Here is a 21,180-nt window from a genome sequence, read left to right on the forward strand (position 1 = left end):
GTCCCCCTTTCCACCTTTCGGACCACACGAGCCGGTCGCAAAACATCCCAAGTGACTGCGACCAACCAAATATTTGCGCAAAACACTTTTGACTCCAAGCTGCTTAATTCAGCCTATCCATAGACATGCTGCTAAGCTGCTTGGTCAAGTTGAAATTTTTTTAATTGCTTGTTCATTCACCCATCCTTCAATCCCACCCCATCTCCAGAAACCTAGGTACCTTGCCTATAACCCCGGTATTCCGATTTTTCTCTCTCTTTGCGCTCCCTCTTTGACAGGGCGTATAGGAATCCCTGACATAATTTGCCACCGATTTCTGGACCCTGTTGGTTGATTGCACGGGCCCTGCCCAGCCCCCCCAGGATAGACCTTAACTGTCTCCCGTCCTGCCCCAAGTCTCCGACACGGACATTCCAGCTTCCCTTAGTTCCTTTGCGCCCTCAACTCCAACAACGTCAGTCAGTCAGTCAGTCTCCAGCGGCCCGGTCCCAAAGTGCGCGCGCGCATCGCTTTGTCCTCGGACAGAGAGCCGTCACTTGTCTTGAGGCAATCAGAGCCTACAGTCAACCAGACAACCGACCGACCGACCAGTTGTTGTTTTGTACCATCAGAATGGTTTAGGATAAACAACTCGACTTGCGCGCCCTTTTTCCTCACAAGGTACTCCTTTTTGAGTCGCCATCTACCTTCCTTCTATTCGTCAGCCTGGGATCGATACTTCGAACTGTCAGCAAGTCAGGACCGCCATTGTCAGCAGCGATTCCGACTTTTTTTTTTCTGCCTGTAACAATTACTTTTCTGGCTTGATTTTTGTTTAGTTCTATCCACCAAGCCGCGCTTTCCTAGTTTGACTGGTCAGGTAACTCGGGACCATACTGCTATTGACCTTCGAGGAAACTGGCAACTACATTCGGCTGCAAAAAAGGGTCCTTCCCTCAGCATCCGTCTGCAATCACCGTGGCGGACTCAAAGATCCAGCTAGGTGGTGTGGACTGTAGGGTGCTTGGCTTTCCAAGTCGGAGGCCTTTGCTTTGAGGGGAAAAATACCGGAGGGCACGCATCCACTCCCGTACAGCAAGACCAGAACATTCCACCATAACAATGTCCTTCTCCAATTCGGGCGGAGGTACTCTCACTCTCCCCTCGCCGACAAACGTGCATCACGTCGACGTGTCGGCCGCCGTGCGCCATTTGAGGCGCTCTCTTTCCCGCTCGCCATCAAAATTCCTGCTGCGCACTGCATCGGATTCTTCTGATAAGTCTGTCGGCTCTCCATCGCCCAAATCGCCATCACCTCAGTCACCCTGCCCCACACCTCAATCGCAGCGAGTGCAACAACAATCAACAACGCCTGCGACATTTACCTACGCAACAACACCGAGCGCTTTTCAGCCTCAGGCAGGTCAAATCGCACAGACTCCCATCGGCTCGCCACTTCGCTCCGCCAAATTTGCCCTTCGGAATCGTCCAAAGGCTGCATCCGCAAAACCCCCTACACGGTCGCGCCTGCAGCCAAGGAGCCCACTTAAAAGGGCTCTGAGCTCCAACAACGATATTGGCAACGCACTTCCGCAACCATCGCCTGCACAGAGCCCCGAATCTCTTTCTGGGCAGGAGAACTTTAATACGTTTGCGCTGCAGTTAGGACAAGCTGCGCGCTCAAACGTCATGAGCCAAAAGGCTGGGTCGCGTCATAGCATGCACCTTGACCTTACCGGTGCCTCAAAGGGCGGTGCATCGCCGGGATCGCGATTTCTTGACGTCAAGAGTGAAACCTATCATCACAACACTGTAAGTCCGCTCAAGAGGACCGACGATATGATGAGCGCAGATCCGATGGGCAGCCCTGTGGCGAAGCGCCGTAGTCTACACGGTATTGTCAACTTCGGGCCAGACTTCAACGTCATGGACCACGCGCCGACACCAACACCTCCCCGATCGAGTTTTGAAATCCACGACGATCTGAACAACCAGGAGTACAAGTTGACGAGCTCCATGGCTGCAATTGCCCGGGATATCGCTCCTCCACCATCGCCATCACCGAATGCGAATGTACCTAAGCGGTCCTCCTCCCTTCGCAAATCGACACTTTCTCAACGACATGATCCGCGTTCATCATGGGGCAAGCGTGCCGGGGAAAGATGGTTGGGCCAAAATTCATCCGAGGCTGCTACACCTGTTCAGCGTAACAAGCACACACGTGGGTCGTTGGATCAGTTCATGCAGGCGGAGCCGCGTGAGAGTATTTTCTCGTCCCGCAGTCCGCTTCCTAATCCATCAGCTCATGTCTTGGACCGCCCTCACCAGCCACATCCACTCTCTCGGACTTTGACCACGGCCTCTATTGCAACCTCTTCATCGGGCTCGAGCGTGACTGAAGAGTCACCAACACATTTCCCTGCTCCGCCCCCGAACAGGTCAAGAGGCACCAGCATATTTGCAAGGTCACTACCGCTAAATGCACAACCAGTTATTTCGACTCCGGCCTACAAATCAGCCAGGCCATGTCAGGCCGCCTTTGCGTCAACTGGGCTGGTGTCCAAGATGAATCGTAACCCGGAACTGGGACCCATTGGCCGAGGAGGCAAGAAGCTGATTATGCCTGATACTCCTTGCAAAAACAACAAGAGGGACTTTTTCCAGACCAGCCAAAACTATCCCCACAACACTTACCCTCCTTCATCCGGAAGTGCCCGAAAGCAGCGCAAGTCAGTGGTTTCGGACCAAACACCTTTCAGCCCTGCGCCTCAGCCAAGCTTTTCGGTTTTTGGAAACTCTGAGAGGAACGGAGGATTGTTCAAGAACCGTGGCCACAGCCGAAAGAGTAGTCTGCTCAGCTTTGATTCAGATGTTGACTCTGTTCTTGCTCTCGACGTTGATCTACCTCCCACGCCCACAAAGGGCGCGCTGGGAGGGAGCAAGTCCGTGTCGACTGGAGCTATTTCTACCACCCCGTTTTCTACCCGTCGCTTTGGCGCATCCCCCGCCGCACTCGGTGCGTCGCTTGCGCGTGTCAGGACGGACATGAATTGTGAGTCCACGTCCGGTGTAAGAGTGGAGTGTATTTCAACATTGATGATTTATTGTACTGACAAATATGACTTTTCAGCGAGCCCTTTGCAAAACATGGGTTCCGAATCCCCCAAGACTCCCCAGGAGTCTATGATGCCACCGGATGCTAGCCGCCTCTCGATTTCGAATCATCATGAGAACCGACATTTGGCTGTCGATCCGCCTGCAACTCCAACAACAAACTTTGGGCGTACCTCGGTCATGTCTTTTGGCAGTCGCCGTGCAATTACCCCCGTGAATGGGCACACTGCAAGTGAAGTTGATATGAGCTTGGCAAGGAAGTTCTCCAAGATTGAGTCTATTGGAGACGGGGAATTTTCTCAAGTCTTCAAGGTGTCAGCTCAGTCTACACCATCGCTCTTCGCCGTCAGTCGCCTCATGGGTACACCACCAACTCCAGTTGCCGACAAAGTTTATGCTGTGAAAAAGCTTAAGACTGCTTTTGGAGGTGTGAAGGATCGGGACAACAAGCTTCGAGAGGCGCTCGTCCTTAGGTCCCTAAAAGATCGCGACAACATTCTGCAGTATGTAGATCACTGGGATGAGAATTCCTACCTTTACATTCAGACCGAATACTGCGAGGAGGGTAGCCTCGAAAAGTTCTTTAGCGAAGCTGGGTTCCCAGGTCGCCTCGATGACTTCCGGATCTGGAAGATTCTGCTCGAGATATCTCAGGTATGTGCAACCTGATCTTCATTGTACTGGCGTGTTTGATTAACCTGTGGGCACTTGAGCTAACCGTTCACAGGGTCTCAACTCGATTCATGAGGCCGGTTTTATCCACCTCGACCTCAAGCCTGCCAACATCTTTATCACCTTTGACGGCACCCTGAAGATTGGTGACTTTGGCATGACCATCTCATGGCCCGCCGCGAAAGGAGGGGATATTGAGGGTGACCGCCAATACATGGCACGGGAGGCTATGCGTGGACAGGCTGACAAGCCTAGCGATATCTTCGCCCTGGGTCTAATTGCTCTCGAGGCTGCCAGCAACTCGATCCTCCCGCACAACGGCCCAATGTGGTCCTCGCTCAGGGATGGTGATCTGTCCGGCATTCCGGCTCTCACCTCTGCCGAGACCCAAGAAACCAAGCGAGACCTTCGCGGTGTGCCCATCGCCCCTGAAACAACTCCTTTCGAGGACGTTGTGGCAGGCCTCGATATGCATGCATCCCGCCGGGACGAGTTCCCATTCGGTCTCGGCCAGCAGACGTACAACCCCAGCAACCTTTTTGGCACTAAACGGGTCTCTGAGCCTACCGCGCCGGCCTTCATGCTCAACCCTGAGGACCCTGGGTCTCTTGACACCTTTGTCCAGTGGTTGATTCAGCCCGAGCCGGCCGATCGACCCAAGATTGCGGATGTTTTGCAATTCGCATCCATGCAGTGGGTTTCTACCTCGCGTCGGGCCCCTGCCACAGTTTTTGAGGGCAACTGGGGTCCTGCTCCCGTTGACAGGTCCCCGGTTGAGTCCTCACACACCAATACGGACGTCGAGATGACCGACGTTTAGAAATTCAACCGCTTTCCCCAGTGCCGAGACATCTTGTTCTAGATACTGGATATGGCAACGAATCTGCCAGAAGCTTGTTTGGAGTTGTCCTTGAATTGTAAGACGAGAATCTTGCTGGATATTCTCTTCGAATGATCGCCTCTTTTACCTACGGCCATGATGCCAGGTTTTGATCAAAGTTGCGTTGCACAAGAAAAAAAAAGAAGAAAGACGGACAGAAACACGGCGGACACAAAGTGTCACCTATGATTTGCACCATGTTACGACGAATGTTACGACTACGGAGCTTTACCCTTTTTTTGGTTTTCTGCGGAATAATCTGGGCATCAGTTGCCCATGCACATCCATCACAACCCATTACATATAATCCGCAGGACCGGGGTTTCTCCACATATTCTGCCTGAAATTGGCGGTGCTATACTAATACATGCTTGAGCGCATGGAGGGAAATGATGAATACTGTTTTGACAAGACGTATAATCATAGTCCCCTTTTGCATAGAGCAAAAGAATAGATAGAGGTCGATGAACGCTTGTGTCTGATGATTGGTTGGGTTGTATCATATTCGAAGCCCCCCGCATCTTTGACGGCGTTGGAGTCTGGTGGTCATTTGATATTCCCCTTGTTTTTATCTATACCTGGAAGGGATCGCATTGGAATTTTTTTGGGAGGTGTATCGTGTAACAAATTCCGGGAAGGACTGGGTTGGTTTGCTACTTATGAACCTTGAACACCTTTGACGATTTGGTGTCGGGCGGTGGAAGTACCTGTTTTTCTCATGATTGCTCTTGTCTCATCACATGGAATCTTCAGTTGCTTTCTCCACATCTTATTTTTGACTTCTCTGCTTGATCAACTTGTTTTTTTTTATGTTTTCTTTCTTTTGTGGGATAGGGCGTGGACGCAATCTTCACTGCACCTCTCATGAGGGATACACATCATATCATTCATATTGGCGGTCTACTTCATCATCCTTGGGGCAAGTCGCACTTGGTGAGGGATGGATGGGCTTGCCTTACCACATTATGACTTGTATGAAGGGACGATCGATGAGTTAAAGCTACGATATCTACCAACACGACAAGAGCAAAATCTATTCGGAAGAAAACATGCATTATGGCTTGCTATGTGATGACTGAAGAACCGAACAGGCGTAAACTATGCGACTAACAGCAACTTTGAAGTAATGGATGTATTCATCACAATTCATTGGCTATTTGGGGTATCTAACCACATGCGCACTAGGTACAGTCTTTGCATAATGCTGTAGGTAGACCCAACGGGACAACCAGGCCCGCCTTCTGAGCAAAACTCGTTACTAAAGCCAACCAACAATGCCTCTGTCTACCTCAGCACCCTCATACAGGTTGAAGCGTCATTATGTCAGACTATTGCGGCAACATCGCCATCCAGCCAAAGACCAAAACTGATCGACGCATCTAACTTGGGTCCACCCGCCGCACTCTGTTTGTTACAACAGACAAGGTTTAGTTGCCCGTGTCGAGGAGCGAAAGAGTGCGAGCAACATTCACTCTCAAAACCACTCACTCTGCAGCACGCTCGCCCCTCACAGACCCCGTAGTGGAGACGGCCGAGGCGGCAGCGGCAGCAGCAGCCCTGCCGCTGCCGCCAGGCTTGTGTCTGGCCCTGAGCATTGGCTGGTAGACGTCGTTGAAATTCATGGCCAGGCCCAGGAAGCGCGTCTCGTGCTCCGAGGTGTATGCCAGGTCGCCTAGTAACCTCTGGACACGCTTGCGGAAGTCGGCTCCCAAGACGCGCAGGCGCTCCTGCAAAGCAGGGAACTCGGAGGCAGCGGCTGAGGCAAATCCCAGTGGGTTATTGCCGCTGGCGGCGGTGCCGCCCATCTCGGTGTCCTCGTGGGCGGCAGCTGCTGTGATGGCGTCGTTCTGGCGCGAGGTGAAGTCCGACACGGCCCAAGAGTAGAGGCCGTCGACGCTGTCGCGGTAAGATAGGATGTTGCGCAAGATGTCGGCGATCTGGTTCATGGGTACAGAGCGCTCCTCGTCAGCCGCGCCTGCATCGGCGGGGGCACTGGTCGCGGTCTTGCGCTTAGCGCCGAGAAGGCCCTTTTGGGTGATGGTGTCCAGGTACGTGGTGTGGGCGTCGATCAGATCGTCGAGCGTGGCGTCCTCTTTTTTCAGCGCCTTCTGGAGCTGGCCCCATGAGGCCTCGATAACCTCAAACAGGATGTAGTACTGCAGCTGGCCAGCCCAATGGACCATCTCGGCCAGGGTCCCACGCGTGGTGCGCCAGGTCTGCGCAACTGCCGGATCCTTAGTCTGCAGGACGCCGCGCGAGCCTGTGGTGCTCTTCCGCCATACCGAGTGTAGAGCAAATTCGACGCGCTTGACACGCCAGAGGAAGTTGAACATTTTCAGGTATTGTCTACCGTGCCACTCGGTCAGGATGCAGTCAACTGGCGCGTCGATCTTGTACTCGAGTGTGAACAAATCCCAGCCGATGTCGCCCTGCGACAGCTGTAGCATGCGAGCGTCCAGGCGCCGCAGGACTTCTGGGCTGGCGTATTGTGCATTAGAGCCCCGGATGGCCTCTTCCAGCTTGGCGGTAAGAGTGTGACGGTATTGGGCACCGGCAGGGCGGTCAAGGTTCGGTGCAAGGGATTCCATCAGTAAAGCAATAAAGTCACCCTGGCCAAGAAGAATGTAGTCCTTCATGGCCTGGAGGTGTTCAAAGAGATGGAATTTGGTAGTCATGAGGTGCATCAACCGCTTCATTGTCGTCTTGTAAGCCTCATCGATCCAAGCCTCCAAGGTAGCTGTGTCTCCATACCGCAACTCCTTTGAAGCTGCCTTGCTATACTCTTCTACCCATTGGGAGTCACCGCAGCTGTGGCGTATGAAGTTGAGCGACTTGCCAATGAGAAACACCTTTTGTGCAAAGTCGGCGCTGATGATGCCGGGAACCATCGACTCATCAACCTCATACTTGTCATTCCATAATGAGCTGAGTCCTTTGACCTTGGCCTCCTTGTGCTTCTCAGCCATGGGATCTTGCTCCCTTACAAAGAACTCAAGATACGGGTCTGAGAGCTCGCCATCGTATATCCAATGCCTTAGCATGTCGTAAAAGGGGCGGGTTACATGTGTGAGTAGCCGCTCCGCAAAAGCTCCGACAGTTGGATCGCCATGCGACGTCAAAAATCCGTGGATGAGTGATATGAGACGTCCGCCATGGTGCTTGCGCGACTCTTCCGCAATTAGTGAGAGCAGCCGTAAGCCCATGGTGGCTTCTCGTGTCCAAACTACTAGCCTCTTCAAAGTGACGCCGGCCTTGCCGATGCCGTGTCGAGGTGCTGATTCGTCCAGTGCGGCCAAAGCACGTCGTATCTGGGCCTCGAGTGTAGCCACCAGACCAAGATACGAACGCAACTCACCAGTCATCGCGGATCGTAGGCTTTGACCGAGCAGTCCGTTTGCAGGCGACTTGACAAAGGAGTCGAGCCGCCGGTACAGGAGAGAGGGTTCCGCCAACTGATGTAGTAGTGATATTATTGGGGCGGGCAACGTAGGTGGCAGTTTCAGGCTTGATTTGGATGAAAACGGCAGCGTAGTCGAGGACAGCCCTTGCAGTGTAAAGGGCAGATCCCGTAGTAGCACAGGTTCTGATGGATTAATCTCCAGGGAGTTCTCCGCCAGTAGGGTAGTCTTCAAGGAAACATCCCTTGCGGGTGTTGGGTCCACGTCCATGTCCTCACCAGCAGCTGTTGCAGCAGCAACTCTGGCTTCCTCGGCAGGGCCCCTTCTGGCCTTGTCCGGGGGGAACTTTTTGAGGCCTGCAGGTTGGAAGGCATCGTTGAGCTCCTCCTCCGAGCCTCGAGACAAGGACGCAGAAGCAGATGAGCTAGAAGCCTGGTCCCTCTCCGGCGGCTTATGAGCGATATCTTTCTCTTTTGGTGGAGGCGCTGGTCTTCGCTGCAGAGAGCTGAGTGGAAGAGGTTCGCTGGGGTCCGGCGAATCGGAAAGTTGGTAAAGGAGGTGCAATATAGCCCACTTCTTGTCTAGGACAGGTAGCGAAAGCAGGCGAGTATACAGATTCGCAAAGCGCAGGGCTTGTGTGGGATTCGTCTGTATCAGCTTACGCTTGATCAAGTCCGAGGCATGGTTGACATCAGATGAGATAGGAGGTGAGGTCTGACTATATGGTGGAGGGAGGAAGCTATTAGCATAAGGAATGCATGCTACCGGTTATAGACAAAGTTACAGTTGGATTGATATTTTACTTTCAAAGAAGAAAAAATTGCGTACTTATTGAGAATATTGTTGACAAGTTGAAAGCAGTGTTCATGACGCTCCTGCGTTCGTTCGCTGTTGCTAGGATCGGCGGGGACGAGGTGGGCTATCAGGCCCTCGACGGCGTTGGCAATGCGTTGTTGCGACATTGTTGTCGCATGGCTGCCCCCAATCGGGGTCCAATAACTCCCAAAGGGCGGTACTAACAATTACAGTTGCCTGGCTTTTTGTTGAATTCACCACGATACCGGTAAAGGGATTGATTGTATAGACTTTCAAGTTAAAGCGATCGTCTTTTTATAAAGTCAATCGTGATAGCAACCGTATGTCACCGTTTTGGCGGGGGAAACCAAAGTTGAACGCGCCTCTGACGCGCCTTACTCCGTACAAGTAGCTACCTTACCTACCTACCTTAGCTTGGCTAGGTGCTTTCCCCAATATTGTAGGGTTCGGGTTTTGGTAATAACCGGTCCCACTCTTTGGGAACACCCCCCGGACCATCCCTCCACAATGGGAATCACAGCAGCCAGGCCAGCCCAAGTGCTTCTCCGCAAATTTACCGACAGGCAATTAGAATTGCTGAATGCGTGACATCAAAGCCAGCCAGCATTTGCCATGCTAGATGCTCGCCGCGAACTGCGCCATCGCATCTTACGGCCACAACATACTAAAATCATCAATTCGACATCAAAATCGTGATCGCATACTCCACAGCTACATCCCAATGCCATAAAATTACCGATTCTGCCATTGCGCTGGGCTACGAATCGTAGAGCGACGCTGTCGGCCACAGCCGGCGTCGCGTTCATCCCAAACCTCGCCCCCGATTCGATTATACCATGAACCCCGCCGAGCTCAGCCGGCCTGCAATCGGCCTCACCACCCCGGTGCTCTCTCATAAATCCATTACTGTTGGAGCTTCGTCATTACAGAAGACGCCAAAAGTTAGCAATGCGGTCCCCGCCCGGATAGACCTCGAGCCCGTTTATGCAGCCCTCAAGGCTGCCATCGGGAGCGAGCTATGGCCGGTGTACAAGGAGACGACATCACAGTTCCTTGTTGGTACGTCTGCGGCATTCATATCACTTGTTATACAGACAATTCATCGCAAACATGTCCCTGATTTGTATTACTAACCGCTTGCGCCTTGCGCTTCACCAGGCCGACTTACACAAGCTGAATTCTCCGAGCGCGTTGATCCCATTCTTCTCTCTGCCAATGGCGAAAAAGAGCACCTTCACAATCAGCTCATCGCCGCCATATATGGAAATGTCACGCGCGAGATGCCGGACCAGGGGCTTGCCCCATGGGTCAGCGCCAATGACAAGCCCTCGGCGACAGCCAGCAGCAAGCCTGTAACCGGAGATGCTACAGAGCGGAGGGTAAAGGGCGAGGTCATGCAGCTGCCAGCCAGAGATCGGCGGCGCATCAAAGATCTTGCTACAAACGAGGTGTGTTACGAATTGCTCAGCAGCTTGCAGGTTTCAGCCGACTCATCTAACCTGCGATGCCTTCTAGATTGTGGACCCGCACGAAGCTCTCGCTGGTGTATTCTCCGAACATCACAGGGCAAAAGCCCCAAGAATACAAGACGTGCCACAAAGTGCTGCTGGTGGCTTGAATCGCATGAGTACGTGCATTCTTAACGCTTTGCTCCTCCAAGTCGCGCTCTCCCCTTGCTAACACTTTGAATATCTCTTCCAGATTGGGACCTCGAGATTCGAAAACGATATGCACAACCACTCGCAGTCGAATCCGGGGAGTTCCCAGACACAAGTAATGTCGAGGCACGCATGCTACCCTTCTGCTATGAGTCTGGCTTGGTATCTGGGCATGCTCCCGAGGCAGCGGGATTTGTCTCTGTGGCTGCCGAGGTTTTTATAAAAGAAGTATTATCCGCGATCCTCTGCCGCACTAGAAGCAATGGGCCCGGTGAGTTGGGCGGTGGTTCTAGCAACATAACGGAAGGAACAACATGGATACAGACGCATAAGTACCGCAAGCAGCTGGCTAGGGAGGAGGAATCGGCCAGGCGTGGAGAACTTTCAAGAGATAAGAGCGGGTTGTTACCCATCGAGGCGCGATCCGCCAGTGAACAGGGGCCAGTTGGGATGGCTGATTTGCAACTAGCTCTGGACATGGGCGAGTGTGGTTTGGCGAACTTCCCATTGATCAGTCAAACTATGAACTACAGCTACCGCGAAGGAGAGCTGGAGGCCTGGGAGGACTACACATGGATAGGAGGGGAGCCACCAAAGGACAGGGATGGCGACACGCGCATGGTGGACGCCTCTGTCAAGGCTAAGAGTCTAAAGACGAGCATTGGACTACCTAATGGAGTGCCTCACGAAGATGCGATGGATGTCGACAACTCGGACGACGATATATGGTGGGAAGGTGCCGATTTCGACGACAGCGGCACGTTTGACAATGTTCTCGATGCCTGTTTGACTGCATAAGTCATTCTGTCTGCTGGAAGGCCAGTTTGAAGCCGACAAGTGGTTTCATTTTCGATTGCAAAAGATGGAGAAACAACAACGAAGCGCAATTCAATCTCTCACGCACCAGCGCTACCTTGACGGTCATCTTCAACAACCTCTTTTATGGAGTTCATCACACGCTCAAACCATGGATTAGGCGATTTTTTTTTAACATCATCTTGCATTGCTACATGGCGTTTGGAGCAAGAGAGGGAGACTGAGCTTGGGTGGCTCATCTTGGCTTGTTTTGTTTTTACGCCGTTCTGCTCCTATATGGGATGGGGGCTCTGGCCAAGACCAGATTACCATCTATTCTATTTTTTGGTTGGGTTTTCGTCTTTTCTTTTTTTTTCTTCTTGCATTTTTATTCTTGTACAAAGCGAAGACATTCGATTTCAACGCCCCAGTGAAATGTCTGGGTGTCTTGGATGGGGAAAGCCGGTTGTGGTTGAGCGGCCAGACGGCTGCTGGTCTTGGCACGATGCGACAACAAGCTTTGAGTCCGCTTGTGTATTCAACGCCCTGCTGCTAAAGCAGTCTGTCTTGTTGTACTTATAAAATAACGATACCCGGGGATGAGGACTCATCAGTACGTACGCACCAAATGATATAAATTGTTATTGTCAATGCCTGCCACATATGGAAGAAAGAGGTTTTAAACACATGTACCGGTAAACCCATGTGAACAATAACCATGTTCGAGCGTGTGAGCTCCCATCTACTGTAAAGTCGCGCGTGCGATGCCCCACTTTACGTCAATTAAGGGTGGGTCTCAGTCGCGAAATTCGCGTCTAAACTACGCGTCAAGGTCTCTTAAGAGATTCCCGTTTCGCCCCCCCACACCCTACATCGTCCCCCCATCAACAACAATTTCATTACCACTCACCTCCATACAAGATACACAGTACTGTATACCTCATTTAATACCCCAGCATGCGATCATATTGAAGAAATTGGCTTCAGTTTATCATTCATAATTTAGTCGACCTTCGCCATGGCTTCCCACTCTTTATCGTCACCAGCGTCTTCCCCAAACGCGTCAAAACCTTTAACGCACCTACTCTCTCCCAAGTCAAACCTACGTAGGTTACTTGCAGGAATAGACGAAAGCTCAGACGAAGAAGACGGCAGAGAACCGGGCACACCCACTATTACAAACACAACAAAAGAAGACACGCCTCAGCTTAGCCATGACGATGAGGACGAAAGCGAAGACGACGACGCCATACTAAGACCCCGAGGACGACTTGCTTCTCGGATGCAAGTTGATGCTACCAAGCAAGTGCAATTGGAGTCAAAGCCTACAGAAGGAGCAAGAGATCGTGTGAGGAGACTTTTAGGACTGGATCCTCAAGAAGAAACCACACCAATTAATGCCGTCGATGCCACGAGGACCCCTGCAGCCCAATCGGTCGAGGCTGATAATGCTGAAGATGAGGATGAGGATGACATCAGAAAACTACACAATAGACGCCCGAAGGCGCCTCGGGCAAGGAGTAGAACACCGACGCCTGCTAGGGACTCGTCGCCGGATCTCTTTGTTACGCCCTCGAAGGAGCTCGCGCTCCCATTCGATGCAGGCGATGTATCCGACGAAGATGCAGACCTGCCAGAAAATCCCAACACAAGCAAGCGTATGAAGAATCGCTTGTTGGAGCTGCAACAGAAGCGCATCGCTCGGGAGAAACTAGAGCAAGAGAAGAACAAGAAGGATCATGGGCCAGACGACGATGAGGCGGCCGATGGGATAAGCGGCGAGGAGTCAGACAACATCACCGATGACGATGGCGGCCGGAAGCTCACCCAAGAGGCCGCAAGCCGCCCATCGGCTCGCAAGGCAAGCAAGAAGGCTCTCGAAGAGATGCACCGTGAGACGCAGCGTCTCAGCCGTAGCTTGCAACTCGCACATGAGGCTAAGACCAAAAAGAAGATTACCAAGGCATCGCTCTTTGAACGTTTCAACTTCAAACCTGCGAATGAAGCTTCAAAATCGACCCTACCTGTCGTGGAAGAACAGGCTGCTGTGGCCCCTGTTGCAAGTTCTAGCAGGGCCGCGACTCCTGTATCTACACACCACACGGACGCCGAGATGAGCGAATCGCCCACACCACCAACCTCGCCACCTGTGGCCGACAAGCCAGATGGCGATGGCCCGTCAGAATCCCTTGGCACCGAGCAGGCGATGGATACCGACCCCAAATCGAAAGCTGGCGATGATAAAGATTTGCCAGAGCTTACTACGCTGGTTGCCAGAGCAACCGAGGAACAAGCCGCAAAAATGCTAGAGAAGGGCAAGGGCAAAGCAACGACCGCAGACTTGGATGCTGTGAACAACGCGGCCAAGCCAAAGCGCCAGTTCAGGGTCACGTTGCCCAGTACAGTCTCGGTCGATTTGGGCGAGGATGAGGACGATCTCATGATAGTGAACACAAAGAAAAGCAAGCTAGACGCCATATTTGACAATGCACCTGCCCAACGTAAGCAGTGCGATGGAGCAATGCAGGCTTTGCGGGTTCTCGCCCAGCTTGGTGGCTCTCCGGGCAAGGACCAGTCTAGGAGACGGGGCAAGTTTGGATCGGCCAAACAGCCCACCATGACAGCCGCGCAGCTACAGCTCACCTTGCACCAGCGGGCGCGCGAACAGGCTCGCATTGAGCGCGAACGTCGTTTCGAGGCTCTCCGGGCCAAGGGCGTCCACATCCAGACAGAGGAGGAACGCGAAAGAGAGATGCAAGATGTGGAGGACATTATGGCTGCTGCCAGGAGAGAGGCCGAGGAGATCATGCTACGAGAAAAGGAGGAGAGCAAGGCGGATAGAAAACGATCTGGCGAGGTCGACCCTCTCGCCTGGGACGACAGCGATGAGGAAGGTGACTACCACGAGGCCCCAGAAGAGCAAGATTCGGAGGTTGAGCTTTCCGGCTCCGAAGTCGAAGATGCCGATATGGAGTCTGGGGCAGAGGACGACACAGAAGCTGTCGCCGAAGGCCTCGTGGACGATCAAGCCGAGTCTGATGTTGATTCTTTGGCGGAACAAGAAGACGAAGACCATGATTTGGGCGTCGCGCCGCAGAAGTCGCGCCGCGCCAAGAAACATACGACCGTTATCTCAGATGACGAGGAGGAAGACGAGCTCCCGGTACAGAAATTGCCGACCCCGAATCACAAGCCCCGCGCCGTCGAGGCTACGCCAAAATCCAAGTCCACCGCTTTTAAATCCCCATCCACTAGATCGATTGAGTCACCATTGCCTCCTCAGTCAGTTCTGCGTTCAGCGACCAAGACTTTCATTCCCGGTCTCCCGGTCAAGGCTGGCGAGGCCGCTGGACTTGGACTTACTCAGATTTTTGCTGGCACCATGGATGACAGCCAGGTTGACCCCTTTGCATCCACTCTCATCTCCCAGCCGCGGCCTACGTTCGATGCAATGCCACAGACCACGTTCCCACAGGCCTCGATCGCTGAACAGCCCGAAAGCTCCATCATGGACACTCAACCTGCACCGCAGCAGGCCGAGGAAACCCAAAACGCCGGTGTAAACTTCGATTTTGACACGCAGTCTCAAGTTCATGGACTCGGCAGCCTGATGCGAGATGACGTCTTCACTCAGGCGTCTCAGTTCCCCGAAGCTACACAAGACGGCGGTTTCCAGGGTCGCACACCCTTGAAGGACAGGTTCATTGATCTCCCACAATCGACTGTGGACACGGTGGCCGTGAATGATACCCAGTCCCGAGAACCTTCGGCCATTCCCGAGTCACCTGTAATGCGCAGGGGCAAGCTTCGTCGCAAGGTCGTGGCCATGGACGAGGATGAAGAGGACGTAGCACCGCGCAGAGACGAAGGTGATGAGCGGGTGGCGGATGCTGAGGATGAACTCATTCCTGGCACTCAAGAGGCGGCAAATGCCTTCAGCGTGCTCAACAAGGCAGCCGTTCGGAAGGAAAAGCAGGAAGCTTTCGACAGAAAGAAGAGCAAAGCCAAAGAGATGTTCCAGGAGCAGGCCGAGGAGTCTGAAGACGAGTATGCTGGCCTTGGTGGCGCCGAGGGCGAGGACAGCGATGACGATGGAGAGGATGTCAAAGACATGATAGACGACCGCACCAAAGCCAGCGAAGAGGAGAAGTCCAAGATTGCCGCCATCTATGCGTAAGTTTCACCAGTGAAACCCCTGTGACAAGGAAGAAGAAGAAAAAGCCTCCCTGGCCATTCTTTTGCTAACCATCGTTGTTACTTGAACAGTGATCGCGAGCGTGCGGACGATGAGAAGCAAGTAGAGAAACTCTTCCGAGACATCACCTCGGGGATGCTTCGACGAAAGCGGGGTGCTGACTACGGCGACCTCTCAGATGAGGATGATGGTGGCGAGGCTCGCCGTCGTATGAAGCGTCGACAGTTCGCCAAGATGCAAAAGGCATTGTTCGCTGATGAGCGTGTGTCCAAGGTGGCAGAGAATCCGCGTACATCGGCGTTTATGCGGACCATTGAGGATCGCAGTGATGACGAGGACATGCTAGATATTTTGGCACCATCCGAGTCGCAGCAAGACGACGCCATTCCTGACAGCCAGCCGTCTACGACCGAAGGTGCTGCGCCTGCTGTGACGGGCAGGCTTCCTGGACCTCAGCGTCGTAGAAAGGACCTCCAAAAGCCATCCAACCTGGGTGAGGTCCGCGAGTCGCTCTCAGACCTCCTTGAGGAGCATAACTCGATGTCTTCTGTTGTCCCAGCCACAGAAGAGGACTCGGAAAGTGACGATGCCGACGCTGAAGAAGAAGAGGCACCTCGAACATCTGGTAGCTCAGGCGTCAACAGCAACAAAGAGAACCGCAACCCTCGCCGTAGGGCCGCAGAGGTTTCCGTAGTCGACCGCATCAGTCTCAAGCGCTCCGGCTCATCTGTGTCTTCGGACGACGGCGGCAGCCGCAGCGCTCGCACCGCGTTCGTGGCGGGCTCAAGCTCGGGCTCTTTCAAGGTCCCGGCGCTGCTGCGGCGCGCCACGACCAACTCCTCGATGGCAGCCAGCGGAAACGGTGTTTCGTCTAGCACCGGGACCGCCATCTCGGCCTCAACGGCCAGTGCAGCGGGGTCCATGGGTGGTGACGAAGCCGCCAAGGTCAAGAAGAACGCCAGCAAGCGATCTGGAATCAACTACTTTGCGCGCGAGAACGAGCGTCTCGCCGCGCTGGCGGAGAGGGAGAGGAGGCGAGAGCAGAGGAAGTTCAAGGGTGCCGAGGACAGGAGCAAGGTTGTCGGTGGATTGTTTGCTGCCGGAAAGTTTGAGTAGTGTCTGGTATTGCGACTCGCTGCACAAGAGGAAATTTCTTTTGTATTTCATACAGAATGGCGTTCTGGCGTACTTTGGCGCCTAGTGAAGCCGGTTCACTTGACTTTGAGGTTTAGGGTGTGGTCTGGCTACTGTTTTTGACGCCCATAGGAAGTGGGCCGTGTTTGGTCTCATCGGGGAATTGGATGATGCAAGCTTGGGCGTTGGTGGTGCTTTTTTATGTCTGTCTTTCTTCTAGAACATAATCATTTCAAGACGATTTCCAACTGATTGATAACCATGTTGCTTGTGCGCCGTCTGATTTGTGACAAAGGCCTGACTCGATGGATAGAAGGAAAGTTTGCAGATGCACTACTATGACTATAGTAGCTAACAGGGAGCCATCGATTGATGTGTGTGGATGCGGTTGGGTTCGAATTTCAGGGGTATTAACGGTAACCAGGGAGCGGGGTGGGAACCCTGAATGAAGTCAGTCTGATATAATCAATGCCAGTTTACTTTGGGCACCAATAGCAATAGACCCAAATGGATAACAGGTTAAAATTGCAGCGGCGACCACCCAATTGACCGTCTCTTTTTTGCAGTGATCCGATTCCCCTAGAATCCAAAAGCTGCATCCAGCCACAAAAAAAACCCCCCCACGCGAGAGAGAAAAAGGAAAGAAAACGTCAGCCATGGCGGGACTGATGACGACCAAGCGGGGTCTTTTGCTCTCGCTGCTCGTCCTCGGTCTGGCCATCTTTTACCGGCAGCGATGGCAGACGGCAGACTTTACGGCATCTTTCGGAGTAGCAGAGACGAAGACGTACTGCTACAGCAGGGGCGTCAGAACGGGGCTCGAACACCCGGCGAGGGCCGACTGCTTCTCCGTCAGCGACGGACGCGTCACGGAGCTGCACGCCGAGGCCTCCGAGGTTCCCGGCGTCGAGGTGCGGTCAGGACATGCGATGCCGGGCCTGTGGGATGGCCACGGGCACCTGCTGCAGTACGGCGAGTTCCTGCACTCGGTCGACCTCTTTGGGGCCTCGTCCTTTGACGAGGTCAACCGCAGGATCGTGACATACCTCGAGGCCCATCCCGGCGTCGGCTCACGGGACTTGTGGATCAGGGGAGTCGGGTGGGATCAGATGGCTCTGGGGGGCATGCCTAGTGCTGTAAGGATTCCACCACGTTTGGGGGCTGTTTTTTTTTTTCTTCTTCTTCTGTTGCAATGCTGATAACTGAGAAAACACTTTGAACAAAGGACATGCTAGCCCGGGAAGAGCGGCTCAGGGGCCTCTACATTATGGTAGACCGGGTCGACGTCCACTGCACCTGGGTGTCCCAGTCAGTGCTCGACCTAATGCCCGCCGACCTCCCGCACGAGGTACCCGGCGGCGAGATCATCCGTGACCCCGGCATGGGCGTCTTTTGCGACAACGCCATGGACATCGTCACGGCGCTGTGGCCACACCCTGACCGCCGTACCAAGCAGGAGTTTGTGCGGACGGCCATGAAGGCTCTTCACAAGGTAGGGCTGGTGGGCATGCACGACGCAGGGGTGACGCCGACGGACCTGGCCATGATGCAGGCCATGGCTGCAGCGGGCGAGGAGGGCAGCGGCTTCACACTGCGGGTATACGCGATGCTCGAGTGCGAGGAGCGCAATACGGTCTGCCTAGCCAAGGCGGCTGCCGTCAGGCAGGAGGATAACGACATGCTTACCATCCGCAGCATCAAGCTGTTTGGCGACGGGGCGCTGGGAAGCTGGGGCTCAGCCATGCTGGAGCCCTACAGCGACCGGCTTGACGACGGGGCGTCTGGGTCGCTGCTCGTCAACGCCTCGACACTGATGCGGGTCGCACGCGAGTGGGCGGCCGGAGGCTGGCAGGTCAACATTCACGCGATAGGGGACCTGGCGAACCGGGTGGCTATCGACGCCATGGAGGCCGTGCTGCGCGACGGTCTGGGCGACGCCGCCGACAGTGACGCCCTCCGCAGGCTGCAGGAGGAGCGGTACCGCATGCGGATCGAGCACGCGCAGATTGTGCACCCGGACGATCAGAAGCGCATGTTTGCGCTGGGCATCATACCGTCCATCCAGCCGACCCACGCAACGTCGGACATGAGCTACGCAGAGCTGCGGCTCGGCGCCGAGAGGACGCGCACCGAAGCTTACCGGATGAAGACGTTTCTGCCCCTGAACCCCGTCCTGGGGAGCGACTTCCCCGTCGAGCCGCCGAATCCGTTCCACGGCATCTACGCCGCCGTCGCGCGCAAGAACCCGCGGACCGGCAAAGGTGCCGACGGGATCACCGACCGCGGGTGGCACTTGGAGGAGGCCCTCACCATCGACCAGGCGTTGGCTGGGTTCACCAGGGGTCCCGCCTACGGCGCTTTCTTGGAGGGCAAGGCGGGCGTCATTCAGAAGGGCTCTTTTGCTGATTGGGTCGTGATCGATCAGCCCCTGGAATCACTGGACCCAGTCATTAGTCTTGAGGACAGGCTGCGCGATTTCGCCGTCGAAGAGACGTGGGTAGCGGGTAGGATGGTATACTCGAAGCAGGAAGCATCAAAATGAATTTTTTGCAGATGTGAAGTGAGTTACCGCTCAGAGGCTTCAGAGGTATGGACACCTTTGGCACAGATAGGTCTGTCCTGATACACAGATACACGAGGATACGAACATCTAATTCACGTTACTGCTATACGCATATTTTAGTGTATCCCAGCAAATCTTGGACCCGGACGGCGTCTTCTTGGTTCTTTGGAAGGTTGTTGTTCCATCTTCCATCTCCTATTACGGTTGGTATCGAGCTCTCCGCGGAACAAGTGCCACTGCTGTCACGACTGACATTCATCGTCGACCTGGGTATAGAATTCGCGCTAACTCGCGGACCGGAACAGCTCGGCACATTCGCGTGTTGCAAGCCGGCTATCCCGATTAGGCAGGATTCGTGACCATGAACACCACCAGACAGACCGGCCTGGCCTCGCGCTTAACACGGCCACCCCCCGGTGTCTTTGACCACCTCTAGCAAAAAGGTTCAGCTCAGCCTCGCGCTTGTCGTTCAGCTCAACCCGGTTACCACGTTGACTCGAATACCTCGGAGTGGTTTACTATATCAAGCCAGTGTCGCCGAAGCCCCTTCGGCCGGTTAAGACATCTTCCTCGGAGCCAACCCAAAAGTAAACATAGGATTGTTTCTTAAAGCAGAGATTGGCTGCCAGGCTGCATATCCCAAAATCTTTTTTTGACTTTGATCAAAAACTTCTGTCCCACCTATTAACATGGACCGCGATTTGGCGATAAACATTAGACGGTGTCTCCAGTTTCCCATTTATCTCGGATTGCTTTCAGAGTCTATGCAGACAGCGTGTAACTAGTGTCGTCCCATCTGCACAATCCCCGCGTGCGAGGTCCAGACGACTCGTGGTAGGGGGTCAGCGGGGCTGCACATTCCTGTGAGCAGTCATCCCTTTGGTCAGTGGATCGTGGGAGAAGCCGAGCCCCTGAACCCTGGGAAAGCGTCGATAACACTCGGTAGTGGTTTCGCAGATGAATCGCTGGCTGGTGGCCATGAGTGTGGCCATGTCAGTTTGATGAACATACACGCTTCCTTCCGTAGTTTCTTCGTGAGAACAGAGACCAAGTCTAGATTGTTGTGTCTGCATGAAGCCCCAGCCCTATCATCTTGGTTTTATTTTAAAATTGGGGCTTAACTCGATTGACCATCCAAACAACCGGTTATACTTTGGGGTCATCGATTTAAGACAATGTCTGTTTTTTTTTCTTTGTTCAGTCCATTATGAGTCTGGGCCCTTGGAGCCAGGCAGTTCTCATTAGTACTCGGGTCCCGATGCCAGTCCTCGATTCAGGGGGAGAACTACCATGTGGTTGACTAATACCAGTTTTTTCTTGATTTTGGGTTTGCTTCTTCTTCTTTGCTGACCAATATCAGATCACTACCGTGATCTATTTGTCTTGGCCATTGGTGAATTTTGTGTCTGTCGCACCATCACAGCATTTGCATCACAGCCATATGATCGGATGAAGCGTGGTGCTGCTGATGTTTTATCGTCCGAGATATTCGACGATCCTAGACTTCGGCACTGCTGTACCTGACGATCTGGCTGGGCAAGGCATAGTAATAGAAGGCTTGGCAGGAGGCCAACCAGCATTGATAACTGCAACGAAAGGGTGTCGAGTCGGGATGCGACCTCAAGTCTTTGATGACTGACATTTGTCAGCAGTTACTACGTTAGGCAACGCGGGACTTTGCTGCGTTCTTTGTACCGGCGAAAGGACGCCCATGTCTGCCACCACACAACAGTGGTGTCTTTGCAAACTTGAACCACGAGTCGTATGATACGCTTGTCTCGTCGTTGGTAAGCCGCTAACTCTTGGCCAGTGGGAGCAATCAGTAGAACTGAACTACAATCGTATGCATCCCTGCATTTATTTGCTGTTTCTGTTTCGATGCCGAATCCCGATGGTGGCTAAGATCCGTGGAGCTTTCCTGTTTTGGGGGGAGGGGGCATTGCACTTGAAGTTCAAGTATAGTAAGGTAATGTAGG

At 53.7% G+C, this 21,180-nt stretch overlaps 5 protein-coding genes across 5 annotated transcripts; 4 read left to right on the plus strand and 1 right to left on the minus strand.

Moving 5' to 3' along the window:
- Positions 1-243: 243 nt before the first annotated feature.
- Positions 244-5,675, plus strand: PgNI_03674 (uncharacterized protein). The gene is made up of 3 exons (XM_031123728.1): positions 244-3,031; positions 3,110-3,747; positions 3,821-5,675. Exons 1-3 carry the CDS (start codon positions 1,102-1,104, stop codon positions 4,583-4,585), a joined length of 3,333 nt encoding a protein of 1,110 aa, XP_030984684.1. The 5' UTR covers positions 244-1,101; the 3' UTR covers positions 4,586-5,675.
- A 454-nt stretch (positions 5,676-6,129) lies between these two features.
- On the minus strand, positions 6,130-9,060 carry PgNI_03675 (uncharacterized protein; the record flags this gene model as incomplete). Its single annotated transcript, XM_031123729.1, has 2 exons — positions 8,872-9,060; positions 6,130-8,761 (listed from the first exon to the last, which is right to left on the minus strand). Exons 1-2 carry the CDS (start codon positions 9,003-9,005, stop codon positions 6,130-6,132), a joined length of 2,766 nt encoding a protein of 921 aa, XP_030984683.1. The 5' UTR covers positions 9,006-9,060.
- Positions 9,061-9,452: 392 nt separating this feature from the next.
- On the plus strand, positions 9,453-11,963 carry PgNI_03676 (uncharacterized protein). The gene is made up of 4 exons (XM_031123730.1): positions 9,453-9,918; positions 10,018-10,307; positions 10,375-10,486; positions 10,561-11,963. The coding sequence occupies exons 1-4, from the start codon at positions 9,696-9,698 to the stop codon at positions 11,313-11,315; spliced, it is 1,380 nt and encodes a 459-aa protein (XP_030984686.1). The 5' UTR covers positions 9,453-9,695; the 3' UTR covers positions 11,316-11,963.
- Positions 11,964-12,330: 367 nt separating this feature from the next.
- On the plus strand, positions 12,331-16,878 carry PgNI_03677 (uncharacterized protein; the record flags this gene model as incomplete). The annotated part of the gene is made up of 2 exons (XM_031123731.1): positions 12,331-15,485; positions 15,579-16,878. The coding sequence occupies 2 exons, from the start codon at positions 12,331-12,333 to the stop codon at positions 16,621-16,623; spliced, it is 4,200 nt and encodes a 1,399-aa protein (XP_030984685.1). The 3' UTR covers positions 16,624-16,878.
- A 355-nt stretch (positions 16,879-17,233) lies between these two features.
- PgNI_03678 (uncharacterized protein) lies at positions 17,234-19,183 on the plus strand (the record flags this gene model as incomplete). Its single annotated transcript, XM_031123732.1, has 2 exons — positions 17,234-17,777; positions 17,867-19,183. The coding sequence occupies exons 1-2, from the start codon at positions 17,298-17,300 to the stop codon at positions 19,181-19,183; spliced, it is 1,797 nt and encodes a 598-aa protein (XP_030984678.1). The 5' UTR covers positions 17,234-17,297.
- Between the last annotated feature and the right edge of the window lie 1,997 nt (positions 19,184-21,180).

The sequence above is a fragment of the Pyricularia grisea genome (genome assembly GCF_004355905.1).
Source record: "Pyricularia grisea strain NI907 chromosome Unknown Pyricularia_grisea_NI907_Scaffold_2, whole genome shotgun sequence".
NCBI classification, from domain to species: domain Eukaryota; kingdom Fungi; phylum Ascomycota; class Sordariomycetes; order Magnaporthales; family Pyriculariaceae; genus Pyricularia; species Pyricularia grisea.